The following is an 18,869-nucleotide window of genomic DNA, read 5'->3' on the forward strand; positions in this document are numbered from 1 at the left end:
CGTGGCGTAACGGTTAAGAGCTAGGCTGCTAACCAAAAGGTCGGCAGTTAGAATCCACCAACTGCTGCTTGAAAACTACTCTGTACTATAGGGTTGCCATGAGTCAGAATCAACTAAACAGCAGTGGGTTTTTAAGTTAATGTACATTTCTCTCTGGCCTTTCTTTCATGTGCATATGTTCATGGTAGATACAATTTTACATCCACTGTTTCAATTAACAGGAGCCCTGGTGGTACAGTGATTAAGAGCTCGGCTGCTAATCAAAAGGTGGGCAGTTCAAATCCACCAGCCACTCCTTGGAAACTATGGGGCAGTTCTGCTCTATCCTACAGGGTTGCTGTTTGAGTTGGAATTAACGGCAATGGGTTTTTATTTCATTTAACAATTTCTGTGTTGCTGTGAGTCATTATAAAATAACTACTACCAAATACTCTGTTAATGAATATAATCTTTCCCCTATTAGCAGATATTTTGATGGTCTATAATTTCTTTTATCATAAGCTATAATGCAGTGAACATCTTTGGGCATATCTGTTTTTTCTATCCCTGCCCTTTTCCCCACTGCCATCGAGTTGATTCCGACTCATAGCAACTCTACAGGACAGAGTAGAACTGCCCCATAGGGTTTCCAGGGGGCACCTTGTAGATTCAAACTGCCAACATTTTGGTCAGCAGCTGTAGCTCTTAACTGTGCCACTAGGGTTTCCATTTTTTCTGTGGAAAAAAAAAAAAAAACTTCGGATTATTTCCTTAGGAGAGAGTCCCAGAAGTTGCATTCATGAGGCAAATGGTATGACATTTTAACTGTTGTCAGGTTGCTCTTCCAAAGGGTTCTACCAGGTTACAGAGCCACCAGCACTGTACAGGAGTGCCTCACTGTCACCTCTCATGACCCTGAAATAAGGGCCTTGCACATAACCTAACAGAGGTGACACTGAGTCATGTCACAGCCCGTGTCTGTCTACAGTGGTGTCTCATCAAACCAGACATGCTTCCCTGTGCATGCGGTTAGAGACACAGGGATACACGGATGACTAAAATGAGAAAGTGGTTCAGATTATGGCCCTGACCTCTGGCTCCTGTTTCTGACGCACGTTAGTCCTCAGAGAGCAAAACCAGGCTCATGAGTGACAGACACTGGCCACTGGAATAGCTCCATTCCTGTGGTGGGGATGTTGTGGGAGGGGAGAACCCACAGGTGTTCCCACTCATAGGGCGAGGTGCTTGAGTGAAAGAAACATGGGAACCAGTCAGTACTTCCTTTGGCCATGACCTTTTATCCTAATGTGTATTTTGTATTGGTCCCGGTTAGTGATTTATTTGCAGTTTTCTATTTTATGTGTTCTTGGAAGTTGCCCCTCCCCCTGCTCCCCTGGCCCAAGTTCTTTGCAGAATGAGGCTGTAAAAAAGATGGAAGGCTGAATGGGTAGGGCTGCCAGATGTAGCAAGCAAAAGAACAGGGCATTCCAGACTTACTCTAAAAAATTGTTCATTGTTTATCTGCAATTCAGTTTAACTGGGCGTTCTGCATTTCCTCTGGCAACCCTGTGAATGGGTATACTGTCTGAAATGATAGATCATGAATGACTCAAGTTGGCAGGTCACGCGCATGAGAAAAATGTGCAGGAGGCCATGTTTACCATATGTCCTGGTTTGCTTATCTCATCGTGTATAATTGGTCTCAGTTATTTGTGGTGCCTCTGAGGGGACTGGGGAGCTCACTCTATGTGGTTTCCCAGGAGTCAGGGGGCTCTGTTCAAGAGAATCCTCACCGCACCTGCAGCCTGGTCAGGCTGAGGGCTGAGAACCTGGATGGAATTAGGCTGTGGGCAGGGAGGGGCCTGCAGGACTCCTTTCCTGGACATTTTAATACATGTGGATTTTTTTTACATTTTAAAAAAAGAAGGGAGGAGAAACCAGATAGACTCAGTTTATTCTGTAATCTGACCCCAGGGCACTAACAAAGTCAAGACAGACTGCTCAGACAACCTGCTAAGGAAACAGGAGGTAGCAGGAGAACATGGAGGAAGGACAGCTCTTCTAGCCAGGGGTCAGAGGGTTCCTCAGAGGAGCCAGGGGGTCACGACAGGGTCAGGGATATTCCTCAGAGAAGTCACTGGGGTCAAGGCAGAGTTCCTGAGAGAAGTCACTGGGGTCAAGGCAGGGTTCCTCGAAGGAGTCACTGGGGTCAAGGCAGGGTCAGTTCTGGAATCAGTCTTTCTCTGGGTGCAGGGCTACACAACCCTGCAAAGTAGGTACCCCAGCTTGCCGCCTTGTTCCACTCGTCAGTTGGCTGCTCCTATTTTAAGATGTCAATAATCCTTTTTCTCCCCAGCAAGCGTCCTTCCACCCTGATGTCAGTGAGGAGGTGCGCACCAGAGCCTTGCGGTTCGGGACGGAGTGTACCCTCGGGTACCTGGACCTCCTTGAGCATGTCTTGGTGGTGAGCAGGGGCATGGGCCAGGGCTGGGGAAGAGTCATATGCGGGGAGGGTGCAGCATGGCTGATTCGATGCAGATGGTCCTTTCCCCAGGAAAACCCCTCTGAGGGCATTGTCCTGGGACCGCTCGTACGGCTGGGACTGGGCTGGGTGGAAAATTCTCTCAGATTGCACTGAGCCAGCACATAGAGATAAAAGTGTAGTCTGAGGAAGCTGGAGTCCAGGAGAGCCTAACTCCTCCATTGCATGCCTCAAAGAGGCAAAATGGGGGCGATGTAAGAAGAGGAAGAATGTGGGCAAAGTGAAGGACAAAGCAGGTTGGGTGGTCAGTGCCATCCCTGCAGAAATGTCAGGAGGTCCTGTGGTGAAGACCCCACTCATCCTGGGAGGACAGGGAAAGCTCTCCTGAAAGCCACCCCAGCCTCCATGACAAGTTAGGGAGAAACATCACCAGTGTAACAGGTGACCTTGTAGCCTCTCTCAACCTTTTCCAGTCTTCGAATGAATGGCTTAGATCACACCACAGTGACCTTCCTGCAGTGACCTTCCCTGAGCCCATTGTGCCCAGCATGGAGCTGGATTAAGAAGGCTGAAATGAAGACACCTAGAGGGATGGGAGGGATGGGGTCATGGCTGAGCAGATATTTACAGGTGAGCCTCAGTCTTGTGCGCACTTCCAGCTCCTGGGGTGACTTCACTCCCTCCAGACCCTAAAGACCAAACCAAGAAGTAAACAGAGCAGTGTACTTGTCTCTTTGGAGTCCCAGGGGCCACATTTAGAATGTGGGAGTTCTGGGCAGGTCATGAGTGTGTTCTGGAATTGGAGATACCCCCAGAGGAGAACTCCCATCACTGCCCTTGCTTTTCCCAAAACTGAAAGGAAGAGTCCAAAAGGCCACCTGCAGATACACAAAGAATGTACCTAGAGGAGGACAGTCCAGCCTTTCATTTCTTGGCATTCTCACACAGCTTTTTCATTTTGTCCGTACACATCTGCCTGAGGCTGGCTGGGCAGAGGCAGGATCCGAGACCCAGAGGACCTCTTGGTTGAGGTACTCCAGCTTCTCGTTGACAGACCTGAGGCTGAATCCCAATTCTTATTATTCCTGGCTCTGTGCTTATTCTAACATCTCACTGTCTTCTTAAAAAACAAATCCAGAGGAGCCCCATGACTGTGGCCCTGAATTACTCTTCAAACCTTGAGTTGAAACTATCCCCTGAAGTCACCTTTAAACTAAGCAACAGTTTAGCCCAAAGAGTAAAGATCATCACCTTTGTGTATTGTGTTCTTTAAAAAAAAAAAAATTATATAAGACCAAATGGCCAACAGCTATTTTAAAGTGTAGATGAGAACGTTGGGGGGCAGGGATTTAAGTTAATGAAAGTGCAACAATAGAACAGAAATAAGGAGAATGTTGACACAGTGTAAGGGTCTAACCAATGTTACTGATGCTTACCTGTACAAACTGTGGAATGGGAGTGGGTTTTGCTGTATATATTTTCACAGAAAAATTACCTTGTGTTAAGCATTTTAGGTATTTTAAGAGATCATTGCTTTATTCTTCACCCAGATAACCGTGGTCAATGCAGAAGTCTATTTTGGGAGAGTAGTCAGTCTGGGATTACTACCATTGGGCTCCCTAGGCCTGAGCCCTCATGAATAGAAACCAGCGTTATCACAGCCGGGCCAAGAAAAGAGCTTGTTAGCCAGTCAACGTTCACAGACAAGAGCCTTACCAGCCAGGCTAGCTGTATGTGTTGGAATAGTTAACAGCTGCTCAGCCTGTGAGCCTGCCTAGAAGGAAATGCAAAGTAGAGAATGAACCCAGCAAGGCTTCCAAAAGGAAATGTTTCTGTAATGGAACAATATGTTCTTAGTTACATGGATCCTGGTTATATTTGAAAGTGGAAAGTATAGTGGACACAGTGTTAGGCTTAGGTTAAAAGGCTCAAGTCATGACCCTGTCTCATAAATAGCCACATGACCACACTTTCTTGTCTGGGCTTTATAAATGGCACCGTACTACCTGATTCAAGCAGTGTTGTGGGGGGAGGGTGGTCAGGGGCCAGGAGAAAGAGGGTCCTGAGACCAGCCACAGCTGTGGGTGCAGGCCCCTGTACACAGGGCCATGGGGTTGGCACCTCCACCTTTGCTCTGGTGAGCCACTTAACAGGAATGCCGCTGCATAAGAGGAGTCCCGTGCCTGCTTCATCTCCCACAAATCCAGAAACCTGGGCGAAAAGGGACGGACAGCCTTTAAGATGTTTAATGGAGTGAAGATCTCCCGTTTCTCGCTCCGGTGAAAACGCAGCTGCTAATGGGGAGAAGAGTGCTGCTTTGTGAACAAGGGCAGGTGCCTGTCCTTGTCCTGAGCAGTTTCCCCCAGGAGAGGACGAAAATGGAGCCCTGATGGCTTCCCTCGCTGACCTCATGTGGACTCTAAACCCTTTCCCACTGTCGGGGAACCAGTTGCTTCTTTTGCCAAAGCCTTTCCTCCCCCCTCCTCACCTCTCCTCTCCATGCCCATCTTCTTTGGGTGAGCAAAATAAGATGGCATCCAAGGGGGTGGGCAAATGGTTGGCCTCCTCCCCTGAGGAGAGGCTGAGGGGCCCAGGGCCTCTGTGAACATTAGAGAAGTTCTAGTGTTGGAGGGACCAGTCCTAGGAGCCCCTGGGTGGTGCAAACAGTTACCACATTTGGCTGCTAACAAAAAGGTTGAAGGTTCGAGTCTACCCAGAAGTGCCTCGGGAGAAAGGCCTGGTGATCTGCTTCCAAAAAGTCAGCCATTAAAAACTCCATGAACACAGCTCTACTGTGATGCACATGGGGTGACCATGAGTCCACTCGACTCGACAGCAATTGATTAAGGACCCATTCCCAGTCCACACATCCACAGACCCCAGCTTAACAGCTGCTTCATCTCTCTGACAGACCTAAGCCCTAGTGATCAGCAGCAGCTTTTTGAGACACAGGAAGCAGGGCACTTGCCACAGGAAGACCCAACATCACACATAATTTGGGGGGTTTGATCTGCAAGGTGCCTGTGGGGGCCGGAAATTGGAAGGAGGTGTGTGGACCACTGCCTTCTTTTCCAGGGCCTGGGCTAGAGCAGATTGCAGTTTGCCACCCAATGTTCTTCTCCGCAGGCCTGCTCCCATTTTAGCTGATTCAGTTTGTTTGGGTTCCTTCTTGTATTTACTATAGAAGCAGGACTCGTCAACCTTATGCATTGCAAGCTCGAGTGGTTTATGTGTCTGTTCAAAGCCTGCCACCTGTGTTTCTTTTCATCCTTCTATACAATTAAATTATTGTGCTTGTGCCACGTAATTGTAGCAGAAATGCAAACGTCCTATTTCCCCATGGCTATTTGGTTTATGGCATGAAATGAAGGTAACTGGTGCTCAAAGGAATTTTTTAACAGGAAGAGAAGCTAAATGACATTAGGACTATTTTTATAAAACATACAGGAATCTTTCTGGTCTTTTGCGAGAAGAATGATTTTGTACCTTGATGGTGACGAGTGCTGATAACTCTGACTGCCAAGGTAGTAGGAATGAGAATAGCTTTGTGTGTTTGTTTGTTCATTCCTGCCTTTTGTTTTAGTTCCCCTCAGAAAGCTAAAACATCTTCTTTGAAGGGTATTTTATAGCAAGAATAAGGTGCTTCCAGGGGGTTATCATAAACGTTTGATAACACAGGGTACTAACTGAAAACTGTAGAATCCCTGTGACAAACTGTGGACATTTGTGGTTACTTGGGCCTGATGCTAAAAGTAAGTTCACATTTCACATTATCAGCCCTGACTCCTTTCCAACGCAGACTTTGAGAGGGACCTGGGCTAAAATGAGTCCGAGAGCAAGGGAAGATATTCCACACTGGAGAAGCCCAGGGGCCACGAGGCTGAGGAGACCCCAACCGGGAAATGTGTGTTCATTTTCTGAGGGGATTTATTGAGACAGAAAGTGATAGTCAAATTGCTTATTTATAGGAACATCAGGTTTTTGTTGCAATTATCTTTAGGGTAGAAGAATACTAAGATTAGGCATTTGAGGGTGGTGGATTAAAAAAAGCAATAAGCTAGCAATTTTTACTGACCCCTCCCCATCCTTGGATCTTTACGGAAAGACCATGTGTGATCAGATGACCAGGTAGCTCCATTCTGAAAAGACAGTCAGCATAAATGAGGACCATTCCAGGAGATCTTTATGATAATCCTCCTGGTATGGGCAGTCCCCGGGCTACAAACGAGATCCATTCGTGTCTTTCAGTTGAATTTGTCCTTAAGTGGGAACAACAGGTGCACATGGTTCTTACTTAGCCCCGTCTTAGTGCAAGAAAAGACTTCCAGGCCTTTTCAGTGATTTAAAAGCTGCAGCAAGTGAAGGTGATTGTGATGAAGAAGTTTTTGCAAGCAGGGGGTATTTCAGTCACTTCACAGTGAGGGCAAATTTACGTAACATTAAAGGGGCCAGCTTGAGTTGTCCATAAGTCATATTGTTCCTTAACCCGGGGCACTGCCCCTGCTCTTGAAAAATCGATCCCTTGTGTTTAACAACTTCAAATAAAATTGGTAAGATTCTTGAAACCTGGAGAAAGGCCAGTTAATTGCCCATTTTTTACAAATTGAGGTTCAGAGAAAGTATCCAGCGATTTACAGGAATAAGTTCAGCCCCCTCTCAGGTGGCAGGAGGAGGTTAAGGGATCTTCAGTGGGCTGCTTTTCTTAAATTTAAGCACATGAAAGTGTGCTCGTTCAGTTAAAATACCTTAGAGTCAAGAACCCTTAACCTTTGTTTGGTTTGTATGTCTTACTAGTTTTACTTTGGAAAAGGTTTAAAAATACAGATAATAATAGCAACAGCCATGTGCCACCATCTGTAACTAATATTGTTAATTAACATTCATCCTATTTGCTTGGGACTCCTATGTTTTAAAGAAATACGTTAATAATAATTTTGTACTCCTTCCCAATTCCGTTCTTATTTTCCTCACTTTAGAGGTAAATGGCTGACATGATTTTAGCATTCTTAATTTTGGGGGATCTTGGGCCCCTTTGAGCTGTGCACCCTGGGCCATTTCCTGCCTCCCCCTTCTTGCCTCAAAGATCCATCAGCACATACACAGGAAACGTTCTTTAAACCGCTAAGAGCGTTCGCACCCAGACACCCGGCTGGGACCCTTTAGCATCTGGAGACTCCAAATCCTTTACTTTGGAGAATCTAGTCCAGTCTCAACAACGGAATCTAATTTGAGCCGGCTCCCCGCTGCATTGGAAGCTGCTGTAGGAAGCCTGAGAGGTGCCCATTTGAGTGGTGTTGACCTCATGTGTTTGCTATTTGCCAGTTCATCACGGGGGATTTGGATTGTAGGACAGGAAGCAGTCACTTTGCCTCTGCAGCAGTGACAGTTCAGTATTTATGTAAAGCCAAGGCATGGGATCTCTGGCACAGCTGAAATTACACTCACTTCCCAGCAGAAGTTTAATTTTTTTCTGTCTGTTGCTTGCTATTAGAAATCGTAGAACTGCTTTCCTCCCACCTTTTCCAAGCTGGGGTGCTTTACCATCTAGCTCTTCCTTTCTTCGCAGGTCGTAGTACACAGAGAAGGGTCACTTTCTCTCTCCATCAAGGGCTCTTTTTGTAAAGCTGTGAGTTTTTAACTGCGACTCTGGTAATTTAAGTGAGTCCCCCCACCATATCCTCAACCCTGCTTTTCAGCTTCATTGAGGCGTAACTGATACACAATACGCAGCACATACTTTGAGTACTGACGTATGGGCACATCTCTGAAACTGTCACCACCATCAAAATCATGACTGTCTCTGTTGTCCCCTAAACATTTTCAGGCAACTGCTGATCTGCTTTCCGTTATTATAGATTAGTTGGTGTTTTCTAGAGTTATATGTAACATGTACTCGTTTTGGCTGGCTTCTTTCATTCAGTGTCAGTATTTTAAATTCCATCCTTGTTGTTGTGTATCAAGAATTTGTCCCTTTTCGTTGCTGAGAAGTATTCCATTGTACAGATATATCATAATTTGCTTATCTGTTCAACTGTTGATGGACATTTGGCTTTTTGCGAGTTTAAACTGCTAAGAACATTTATGTACAAGTCTCCATATTGAAATATATGTTTATTTTTCTTGAGTAAATACCTAGAAGTGGCATGTCTGAGTTGAATGTTTAACTTTTTTAGGAAACTACCAAACTGTTTTCTGAAGTAGTTGTACTCTTTTACGTTTCCACCCTCAGTGTATGAGAGTCCCAGTTGCTGCACATCCTTGCCAACACTTGGTATGGTCCATTTTTTTAATTTTAGCCATTTTGGTGGGTATGTAGTGGTATCTCATTATAGTTTAATTTACATTGTTGATCATCTTTTTTGTGTCTGTTTCCTACCCCTATATCTTCAATGACGTGTCTGCTCAGATCTTTTGCCCATTTTTATTGGATGGTTTATCTTTTTATTACTGAGTTTTTAGAGAACTTACTCTAGAGTTTCTAGATGTAAATTCTTTGTCAGATATGTGTTCTGCAAATAATTTCAGGCTATTTCTTTTCATAACAGTGTTTTGGGAAGGGGGTGACAAATGTATATTATAAAAAAAAGAAGATGACAGCATTGCAGAGAGTTGAAAAAACAGAAAAATCATGTGCAGATAGAATTAGATATACATGAAAGTAAAACAAAAGTTAATATCTCACATGAGAAAGTGCTCTCAATCATTAGCCATTAGAGACATGCAAATTAAAACTACGATGAGATTCCATCTCACTCCAACAAGGCTGGCATTAATCCAAAAAACACAAAATAATAAATGTTGGAGAGGCTGCGGAGAGATTGGAACTCTTATACACTGCTGGTGGGAATGTAAAACGGTACAACCACTTTGGAAATCTATCTGGCGTTTTCTTAAAAAGTTAGAAATAGAACTACCATACAACCCAGAAATCCCACTCCTCAGAATATACCGTAGAGAAATAAGAGCCTTTACACGAACAGATATATGCACACCCATGTTTATTGCAGCTCTGTTTACAATAGGAAAAAGCTGGAAGCAACCAAGGTGTCCCTCAACGGATGAAAGGTTAAATAAATTATGGTATATTCACACATTGGAATACTATGCATTGATAAAGAACAGTGACGAATCTGTGAAACATTTCATAACATGGAGGAACGTGGAAGGCATTATGCTGAGTGAAATTAGTCAGATGCAAAAGGACAAATATTGTATAAGACCACTATTATAAGATCTTGAGAAATAGTGTAAACTGAGAAGAACACATACCTTTGTGGTTACGAGGGGGGGAGGGAGGGAGGGTGGGAGAGGGTTATTTACTGATTAGTTAGTAGATAAGAACTGCTTTAGGTGAAGGGAAGGACAATACTTAATACACGGAAGGTCAGCTCAACTGGACTGGACCAAAAGCAAAGAAGTTTTCGGGATAAACTGAATGCTTCAAGGTCAGCGGAGCAAGGGCGGGGGTTTGGGGACTATGGCTTAAGGGGACTTCTAAGTCAATTGGCAAAATAATTCTATTATGAAAACATTCTGCATCCCACTTTCAAGTGTGGCATCTGGGGTCTTAAATGCTAACAAGCGGCCATCTAAGATGCATCAATTGGTCTCAACCCACCTGGATCAAAGGAGAATGAAGAACACCAAGGTCACACGATAACTATGAGCCCAAGGGACAGAAAGGGCCACATGAACCAGAGACTTACATCATCCTGAGACCAGAAGAACTAAATGGTGCCTGGTCACAACCAATGACTGCCCTGACAGGGAGCACAACAGAGAACCCCTGAGGGAGCAGGAGAATAGTGGGTTGCAGACCCCAAATTCTCATAAAAAGACCAGACTTAATGGTCTTACTGAGACTAGAAGAATCCCGGCAGTCATGGTCCCCAAACCTTCTCTTGGCCCAGGACGGGAACCATTCCCAAAGACAACTCATCAGACATGGAAGGGACTGGACAATGGGTTGGAGAGAGATGCTGATGAAGAGTGAGCTACTTGTATCAGGTGGACACTTGAGGCTGTGTTGGCATCTCCTGTCTGGAGGGGAGATAGGAGGGTAGAGAGGGATAGAAACTGGCAAAACGGTCATGAAAGGAGAGACTGGAAGGAGGGAGCAGGCTGACTCATGAGGGGGAGAATAAGTGGGAGTATTTTTATAGGGTAAGGTGTATATAAGCTTATATGTGACAGACTGATTTGATTTGTAAACCTTCACTTAAAGCACAATAAAAGTTATTTTAAAAAAAAGCATGTATCTCAGATATTAAGCATTTGAGATAAACTGAACATGTCCATTTGCAAAAGTTGTCCAATTATTTTTTAAATTACAGTCCTACTTCCTGTGCTAATCTTTCATTTGCATGCCATGTTTATTTTCTTCTTTTAAATGGCCTTAAAAAAAATTTTTTTTTTATCGAGATATAATTTAAACACCACAAAATTCACCCATTTAAAGTGTACAATTCACTGGTTTTTGGTATATTTACAAAGTTGTGTAACTATAAACATGATATAATTTTAGAACATCATTGCAAAAAAAAAAAAAAACTTCATGTCCATTAACAGTTCCTCCCCCCACCCCCTACTCCCAGTCCTAGGTAACCACCGATCTACTTTCTGTCTGTCTAGATTTACCTGTTCTGAACTTTTCATATAAATGGAATCATACAGTTTGTGGTCTTTTGTTCCTGGTGTCTTTCACTTAGCCATGGTAGTTTTGAAGTCCACCTATGCTGTAGCATGTATCAGTGCTTCATTCCTTTTTATTGCCAAGTAGCATCCCGTTGTAGGGATAACAGTGTCTTCTGAAGATCAAAAACTTTTGATTTTGATGAAGTCAAAATTCATTAATTTTTTTATTTTATAGTTTGTGCTTTTTGTGTACTATTTAAGAAATCTTTTTTATTTTTTCAAACTCAAGGTCACTAAGATTTTTTCTTATTCTATGTAGTTTTTATTCTTATATTTAGGTTTATGATCCATTTTGAGTTAACTTATACATATACTGTGAGGAAACAGTCATGGTCCTAAAATGAAAGAAAAGGCTTATTTTCTTGCATATGGCTACTAATTGTTCCAACGCCATTTGTTGAAAACTTACCCTGTGAGTTCCATTGGCACCTTTAGTGAAATTCATTTGGCCCTATGTATGGATTTATTTCTGAACTTTTTTCTACTGCTTTGATTTAGTTTATCTTGATGCCAGTATCACACTGTTTTGATTACTGCACCTTTATAATAAGTCTTGAAGTAGTTTAAGACTTCCAACTTTTTCTTTCTCAAAACTGTTTTGGCTATCTTAAGTTTTCTGCGTTTCTAAATAAATTGTAGAATTATCTTATCAATTCCTACAAAAAAATCCTGCTGGAATTTTGATTGAGATTGTATTGAATCTATAGATCAGTTTGGTGGGAATCAACATCTTAACAATATTGACTCTTTGAATCCGTGAACATGGTACATCTCTCCATTTATTTAGGTCTTTAATCTTTCTCAAAAAGATACTTGTAGTTTTCAGTGTACTGGTCTTGCACGGCTCTTGTCAAATTTAGCCTAAATATTTCATAACTTTTTATATTATAAATGGTATTTTTTTTTAATTTGTTTCCAATTTTTTCTCGCTAATGCCATAGGGTCGCTATGAGTTGGAATCGACGGCTGTGGGTTTGTTTTTTTTTCTTTTAATATATAGAAATACAATTGACATTTGTATATTGACCTTGAGTACTGTGACCTTGCTAAATTCACTTATTAGTTCTAGTAGCTTTTTTTGTTCAATTCCTTGGAATTTTTTATATAGATGATTATACCATCTGCAAATAAAGACAATTTTACTTCTTCCTTTCCAATCCCTGTGCCATTTATTCCTTTTTCTTCGCTATTGCACTGCCTAGGAATTCTGGTGTAGGGTGCAATAGAGGTATGAGAGCGGACATCCTTACCTAGTTCTTGATCTTAGGGGGAAGGCATTCAGTCTTTCACCATTAAGTATGAGTTTCCCCACCTGTCACTGATTGAATTGTGTCACCCCAAAAGATGTGTCAGCTTGGCTAGGCCATGATTCCCAGCATTGTGTGGTTGTCCTCTGTTTTGTCATCTGATGTAATTTTCCTATGTGTTGTAAATCCTAAACTCTTCCTGTGGTTAATGAGGCAAGATTAGTTTATGTTAAGAAGGATTAGGGTGGGATTTAACACCTTTATTCAGGTTACAGCCCTGATCCCTGTAAGGGGAGTTTCCCTGGGATGTAGCCTGCATCACCTTTTATCTTACAAGAGATAAAAGGTGAGAGAAGCAAAATGAGAGATAGGGACCTCATGGCACCATGAAAGGAGCACCAGGAACAGAGCATGAGAAGCTCTTAGACCAGGGGAAGATTGATGACAAGAACCTTTCCCCAGAACCTATGGAGAAAGAAAGCTTTCCCCAGGAGCTGGTGCCCTGAACTCAGACTAATAGCTTCCTGGACTCAGAGAATAAATTTCTGTTTGTTAAAGCCATCCACTTCTGGTGTTTCTGTCATAGCAACACTAGGTAAATAAGACACCACCATACCCTAAACTCTGCTTATTTGTGTTGGTTTAAGCACTGTAGAGACACCATTTAATGATTCCAGTGGATCGCTTAGATATCCAGACGCTGAAGCCATAATCATTATCCACCTGGTGGCCTTGTAGCAGATACTGTTTCAGCCACATACAGTACAAGAATTTTAAAATTAAGTAGTAGTAGATGCCACCATGTGAGCCTAAAGCAGTGGTCCACAGCTCTGATTGCATGAAAATCACCTGGGGGTCTTTAAACAATCCAGGTGCCCAGGCCACACACCAGACCAATTCTGTCTGAAGCCCTTTGTGGGCATTAATTTACATAATCTCAACTTAAGTTATGAGGAAAGGACTGTTGTTACCCCCATTTAATAGACAAGCAAACTGAGGCTTAGAGAGAGGATAACCAGTCCAGGGTTACACAGGTATTTTGACTTCAGAACCTGTTCTTAACTGAACTCTTTGCCCACTTGCTGTATTAGGAAGTAAAAGCTCCCCACTTACCCACCACCTCTCCTTGGTTCTAATGTCCTTTTGAGACTGGCCTAGGGAGCTGTCACACTGAGACCTGTTCCAGTAGTGTCAGTCTGTTATTCATTCATTCGTTCATTTTCACTCACCCACAGGTCTGTGCTATGTGTACGGCCTAGGGTGAGAGAACAAGAATAACACACCAGCTGAAATCTTAGAATGATCGCAAATACAGAATAAAGTTAGAAGATGCAAGAGGAGGGAGGATGGGTATAGATGCGTGTGACGTGATGCTCTAAAACCAGCGACTCATCAGTTTAGTGTATAACGTAATGTCCTCCATGCTGGGTGTGTCTTTAACACTCCAGCCCTAGACTTTTTTCACTAAGCTTCCCTAGTAGTCATAGTATGGTGGGGTCAGGCCAGGGTCCATTTTTGCAGACTTCTGAGAGAGAGGGACTTAGCTAACCAGGTGAAAAAGGGCATGGGACACTAAGAAGAGAATGAACGTTTAATGAATGTCTGCTGTGTTCCTGACACTGTGCAAGCTTTTTCCCATGTGTTACTCCATTTGATCTTTACACCAGCCTGGGAGGAGTAGGTATTATTCTGGTTTTACAGATGTAGAAACAGGTTGAGGGGTTCAGTAATTTGCCCGGTGTCATAAACCAGTAACAGGTGAAGCCAGGTTTGAACACAGGTTTCTCCATTTCCAAAGCCCATTTTTCATCCCCTGCTCAGAGGCTCCAGAACTGTCCCAAGACAGGCAGCTCTGGCACTTTCCTCCTGACTACCTTAAAATTTCTAAATCTGAACCTTACTGCTGGGAAACATGGGGAAGAAGAACAGAAAAGAGTGTTGGGAGAGGAATTTGGAAAATTAGGAAGGATGAGGATGGTGCAAACTGAATTGAAAACCATGGTGGAGGGCCGTGAGGAGCTCTTGTCCCATTTCCAAGGTCTGTTCTTTGAAGAATTTGAGAAGTCAGTGGGGGGTATCCTTCAAGTTGGATGGGAGTTTGAGGTTTTCAGTACCTTTTTTGCCACTAGAAAAAAAAAATGAGAAACAAATTTTAAAAACCTTTGAATTAGTTCAAAAGAGGGCAAATGAGCAGTACTTCTCCCAGGAGAACTTGAGATCGAAACCCTGGAAACAGATTGTTCTTTCTGAGTCTCCAGATCAGGTAGTTGTTGCTCACTTGGGGATTTTTGTCTCCAAGACCCCACCTGGGTCATGCAGTCCCTGTGACCCCAGTTTGTTTTGTCACAAGCACCGGCTGGCCTGGGGCTCTTGCGCTCACTCAGAATGTTCTTACCCTTGGGAATTTTTGTAGGCATGTTACTTGTTTTATGCATCTTTAGGACTTCACCTCCTTTATGACATTTGGGAAATGTGTCAGAAGGGACCTTAGAGACACCCCTGACTGGGCCCAACTTTTCATTTCTCACACGAGGAAGCTGAAGCCCAGGGAGTTTTCAGCGTTCCTTCTCAAGATTCTGAAGTCTCTTTGGGTCAAGACGCAATTTACACGCAGGATGTCACACGCACTCCCACCAGTAAGGGTGTGCTTCACGTGGTTACCACCCCCTCCCCCTTACGCGTTTGACTTGTTTTTTACCCATAGATTCTTCAGAAACCAACCCCAGAGCTCAAGCATCAGTTGGCTGCTTTCTCCAAGCGAGTCGCTGGAGCGGTGACTGAGCTTATCCAGGCGGCAGAAGCCATGAAAGGTAAGTAGGAGTCTCTCGCATATTCTTGTCCCTGGGTCAGCATCGCCGGCACCTCCCTGAGGCAGTGCTAGCATGGTGGGCTGAGCGGAGCAAAAAAAGCACAGCTAACGGAGGCCCTTTCTTGGCAAATACGGTGAGAAGAAGGATAGTGAGGTACTTTTTTTTTTAAGCAAACTAGTATAGATTTGATTTAAAAATTAATGTTCCCCTGAAGCAAGTCTTCTCTCAAGTCTTTATTTTAAAGTACTTCCACTTACATAGCATAATCAGCTGAGAACCACTCACTTCTCTCTTTAAGGATCCTACCATTTATTTTTATGTACGTTCTCATTCATCAGAACATTCATTCTTCAAATAATGCCCTCATGTTTAGAAAATGGTGCCAAGTGCCTTGTTTGCACACCCCTTCATGGCCAAAAGAAAGCAGTCAGCTCACTGGGAAAAAGTTTTTCTCACAAATGTTCCTCCCTTTGACTTGAGGTGAGTGGCTATTATGTGTTCTCAGGAGAAAAGAATGGCAATCTCTGAGGTCGGCGTATTCTAGAGTCTCCTGAGGATGCTGACTTGCATTCATGGGCTTGAAGTTGGAAGTCAGAATAAGGTTCCAGCGAGCCTTGTCCATGAGATCTTGACTTTTGAAGCTGTTATTGATGGCTGCTCCTGTGGTAGAGGTGTACAGAGAACTGATTTAGAAACCCAGGATCAGGAAGGCCTCCTGCATCCCGATCATCTTTTGTGAGAGCTAGTGAGATAATCGCTTAGGACAATGCCAGCAGGCAGTAGGCTTACGGAGTCACCCTCCATGCACATCCAGACGTCGTTCTTAATTAAGTACCTTGTGGTCTGCAGCTATCAAGAATGACCCTCTTTTGGACTGATTTTAGGAACAGAGTGGGTGGACCCAGAAGACCCAACTGTCATTGCAGAAACAGAATTACTGGGGGCTGCGGCATCCATTGAGGCTGCTGCTAAGAAGTTAGAGCAACTGAAGCCAAGAGCAAAACCAAAAGTGAGTATCCGCTTCTGGTTGCTTGTCTGATGTCAGTGAGTCTTCTGGTGAATGGCCATGGGGTGGGGTAGGTGTACTGCCACGCGCTTGTCTCCTTCCAGGTGGTTGGACTAGCACTGGATTCTAAGCACCATCGAGCTGTAAACCTGTCCTACCTGCCGATCACCTTTCTACAGGGCATGGAAAAAACCAGTGGGTGATTCTTTCAAGCTAACCACCCATAACAATACCTTTGGGTATCCAGAGGAAGAGTAGGGGCGTTTACAACCTTGATTTGTTCTATTATATGAAACAGGTGTTAGATACGTCCCTTAGAAACTCCCTGTTACTGAATATGAAGTTTTCAGCCTCTGAGTTTCTGGTTTCCATTATGCTTTTTACAGAGAAATAGCAGTGCTGGGTCTGTCCTTTTCTTAAACTCAACGTAGGGCAGGTGAGTCATAAAAGTGTATCCATTAACAGACTTTTCCAGTAGTGGTGGAGATTGTGGTTGGCTGATGGGTTTTTTCCAACTATTTCTGTCAACTAGATAAGTATCTAGAACTTGAGATCATGAGTATACGTTAAGAGAAACGACCATATAAAAAAAGAGATATTTTTAGATTAGGCAGTAAGGAGGACAACTATTAAATAAAAGGATTATGGGCCAGGGCTGTCCAGGGGCAAAGGTCAACTCTGTTAAGAAGTTGTAACCCCCCAACACACACACATTCACCCCACCCCCATTGTCTATCTTCAACATGAAAATGTGATCCAGGGGCCTCATCTTCTTTCTATTCAAGCAAGTTCTCACTAGTACCTATAAACCTTACCCACCCCTTCCGAGGACCCGAGTACATTAAAAAAGATAAAATCTGGCTCTTCCTATCAAAAAAAAAGTTGAATCTCCCAGTTTAGATGTGCTTAAAATTTCACATTTTTTGTAAGACCAAAGGATGGATACTAACAAACCATTCAAAAGCGGTTCCTGGGCCAGTGCTGTATGTAAAATAGACAAGCATGTGGTCAGTCTAATAAGCTCGGAAACATTCTTAACACTGTGGAACTCTTAGACTCAATCTCTTCATAGTTGTCCTATCCTTGGTAAAGGCATTTAAAAAATTAATTCCTCATCAAGATGTAGTTCACAAGTTTTGGCTTCTGATTTTTGGATTCACCGGCGTTTTCTTTGCTGGCCTCTAAGCTGAGGGTCCTGGGTTGTTTGAGATTGTCACTGTTTTTCCTACAAGCTTAAGAGCAAAGTATGGGTAGAAGGAAAATTCCTTTTCCCAGTTATGCCTTTGTTTCTGCTTTGTAAATCAAGTTAATGGTAAATGGAAATGTGCCTTGAACTTCAGAAGCAACCATTGACTAAGATTTAGAGGTTTGGAATTTAATTTGTTTTTCCTTTTCTTTATGTGCTTTATCGAAAGCAGCCTCTCAGGAAAGAGTCTGTCTGCGAATGCCTAGGCCATGTCAGTGACACTTTGCTTCTGGAGAATTCACCTGATGCTAACTTAGAACTAATCCTTTACCGTATTCCCGGAATTCCTGCTCTTTCCCTTTGTCCATCTGCAGGGTCCCTCTGAGCTCTTGTGTGTCTCTGAGTCCTGGTTTCCTCTGTCCAGCCGTGTATTTACCTCGTGATTCCTGAGCTGAAAAGTTATTAGAGTTCTTCCCCTGTAGGATTGTGGTTATAACAATAAAATGAGATGATGTAAGAATTTTTAATAACAATTCGATGACATAGACTAAGACTCAGTAAATGCTGCCTGTATCACATCGTTGTCATCACCATCATCACATGTATAAGCTACTGGAGACTTTAACCCCCTCCTAGGAAGAGGCCTGAAATAGAAATTACTCTGTAGGCTCCTGAGCTGATGGCCTGAACAACAATAAAAAATGAAAAGAAAAGAACATAGTTCACACTGTTTGAGCACCAGGTATGTGCCAGGCAGTCTTCTGGGTACCTTACCTGGATAAACACGTTTGGTCCATTCAACAAGCCCACGAGGCAGGTACTGCTATCATCCCAGCAAGTCAGAGGCTCTGAGGGGTGAATTACCTTGCCAGGGCCCAACCGCCATGACTGAGCTAGGAGGAGTGGGTGAAGGCACTGGGTGGCAGTTTCAGTCCAGTATCAGTCCTCTTGTGCCGACCCAGTGTCAGAGGGGCAGTTTGTGGTTTACCCATGTTCTTTGGGACATTAATCCCACCTCTGGGAATCTGCCCCACTGAAGAAACCCAACAGAGGAAGAAAGCTCTGTGTCTGTGAGACACCTGCTCTTTGCAGCCTTGTTTGTAGCCGTGAGAAGTTGGGTGTGACCTAGGTGTCTCCTTGAAGACGTGTTGTGAGGTTATTTGAAATAACGGTCAAAAGGACTGTGTAGCGTGAAGAGAAGATACTTATGCTGTGAAAGCAAATAAAAACAAAAAACCCAGGATGCAGAATTATATATTCATTATGATGACAACTCCATAAAAAATGCTATGTATGAAGGAGGAGACAGATGAGGAACCACAAGAATCATGGTGGAGCTGGAGCGATGGGGAAGAAGTTTTACAAAACAGGTGTTTTCCAAATGACAGCACATAAAGAATTAGTGGTGGCTGGTGGCAGGGGCTGGAGAGCACTCCTTACAATCCTCTAGGACCGCCTGGCCTTT

At 43.5% G+C, this 18,869-nt stretch overlaps 1 protein-coding gene across 11 annotated transcripts in view; it reads left to right on the forward strand.

Moving 5' to 3' along the window:
• The window catches only part of TLN2 (talin 2), a 490,123-nt gene that overhangs the window by 450,505 nt on the left and 20,749 nt on the right, over positions 1–18,869 (forward strand). For all 11 annotated transcript variants that reach the window (XM_049905877.1, XM_049905876.1, XM_049905875.1 and 8 more), the window contains 3 exons: positions 2,336–2,443; positions 15,107–15,212; positions 16,097–16,221. In XM_049905877.1, the coding sequence (XP_049761834.1) occupies positions 2,336–2,443; positions 15,107–15,212; positions 16,097–16,221 (339 nt within the window). The remainder of the gene's footprint in view (positions 1–2,335; positions 2,444–15,106; positions 15,213–16,096; positions 16,222–18,869) is intronic.

This window comes from Elephas maximus, chromosome 13, assembly GCF_024166365.1.
Source record: "Elephas maximus indicus isolate mEleMax1 chromosome 13, mEleMax1 primary haplotype, whole genome shotgun sequence".
Lineage (NCBI taxonomy): Eukaryota > Metazoa > Chordata > Mammalia > Proboscidea > Elephantidae > Elephas > Elephas maximus.